Source organism: Geospiza fortis, unplaced genomic scaffold (assembly GCF_000277835.1).
Source record: "Geospiza fortis unplaced genomic scaffold, GeoFor_1.0 scaffold806, whole genome shotgun sequence".
Taxonomy (NCBI): Eukaryota; Metazoa; Chordata; class Aves; order Passeriformes; family Thraupidae; genus Geospiza; species Geospiza fortis.
In genome coordinates, this window is record NW_005054722.1 from 104,942 (window position 1) to 106,192 (window position 1,251).

A 1,251-nucleotide genomic window follows, 5' to 3' on the forward strand; every position below is an offset into this window, starting at 1 on the left:
TCCGTGGTGTCCCTGGTGTCCCCAGTGTCCCCGGTGTCCCCAGTGTCCCCGGTGTCCCGAGTGTCCCTGGTGTCCCTGGTGTCCCCAGTGTCCCCGGTGTCCCGAGTGTCCCCGGTGTCCCCGGTGTCTCTGGTGTCCCTGGTGTCCCCCTTGTCCCCTGGGCACTCTCACCTTGGCAGCGAAGTCGTTCTTGGCCTTGTAGAACTCGTCCAGGGCGTTCTGCAGGGCGGCCACGCGGCCCTCGATCCGCTGGGATGGCACGGGGGTGGCACGGGGATGGCATGGGGACACGGCACAGGGACATGGCACGGGGATGGCACAGGGATGGCACAGGGACATGGCACAGGGATGGCACAGACATGGCACAGGGACATGGCACAGACAGGGCACAGGGACATGGCACAGGGACAGGGCAGAGGATGGCACAGGGACATGGCATAGGGATGGCACAGGGATGGCACAGACATGGCACAGGGACAGAGAATGGACACGTCATGCCCTGGCTGGGATCCCGGGATAGATCCTGACCCCCTGGGCAGGATCCCAAACCTGGCACGCGTGGCATGGGATGGGCACGGTCCCCCACAGCCCTGGGGTGCAAACTGGCAGAGCCCCATTGCCACACCCAAACCCCATTGCCACACCCAAAACCCCATTGCCACACCCAGAGTCCCATTCCCACACCCAGAGCCCCATTGCCACACCCAAACCCCATTGCCACACCCAGAGCCCCATTGCCACACCCAAAACCCCATTGCCACACCCAGAGCCCCATTCCCACACCCAGAGCCCCATTGCCACAACCCAAAACCCCATTCCCACACCCAAACCCCATTGCCACACCCAGAGCCCCATTGCCACAACCCAAATCCCTCAATTCCCTCCATCTCAATCCCACAATTCCCAGACCCATCCTAAATCCCACAATTCCCCCATCCCAAATCCCAAACCCCAAATCCCAGCCCCACACACCCTCTGGCCGTAGCCCCCCGGCACGTGCAGGTTGCCCAGCTCCTGGGGACCCCCTGAGCACCCCAAAACCCCCAAAACCCCACATTCTCCATCCCAATCCCACAATTTCCCCATCCCAAACCCCAAACCCCAAACCCCAAATCCCAAACCCCAAACCCCACACCCCATTGACCTTCTGGCAGTGGTCCCCCAGCACGTGCAGGTTGCCCAGCTCCTGGTGACCCCCTGAGCACCCCAAAACCCCCAAAACCCCACATTCTCCATCCCAATCCCACAATT

At 62.3% G+C, this 1,251-nt stretch overlaps 1 protein-coding gene across 1 annotated transcript in view; it reads right to left on the reverse strand.

Annotated features, from left to right (window-relative positions):
* VPS16 (VPS16 core subunit of CORVET and HOPS complexes) overlaps positions 1-1,251 on the reverse strand; it is a 24,158-nt gene that overhangs the window by 5,543 nt on the left and 17,364 nt on the right. Inside the window, exons 16-17 of the mRNA XM_031065264.1 lie at positions 1,145-1,197; positions 172-249 (exon numbers count right to left, since the gene is read on the reverse strand). Coding sequence (XP_030921124.1) covers positions 172-249; positions 1,145-1,197 — 131 coding nt within the window. The remainder of the gene's footprint in view (positions 1-171; positions 250-1,144; positions 1,198-1,251) is intronic.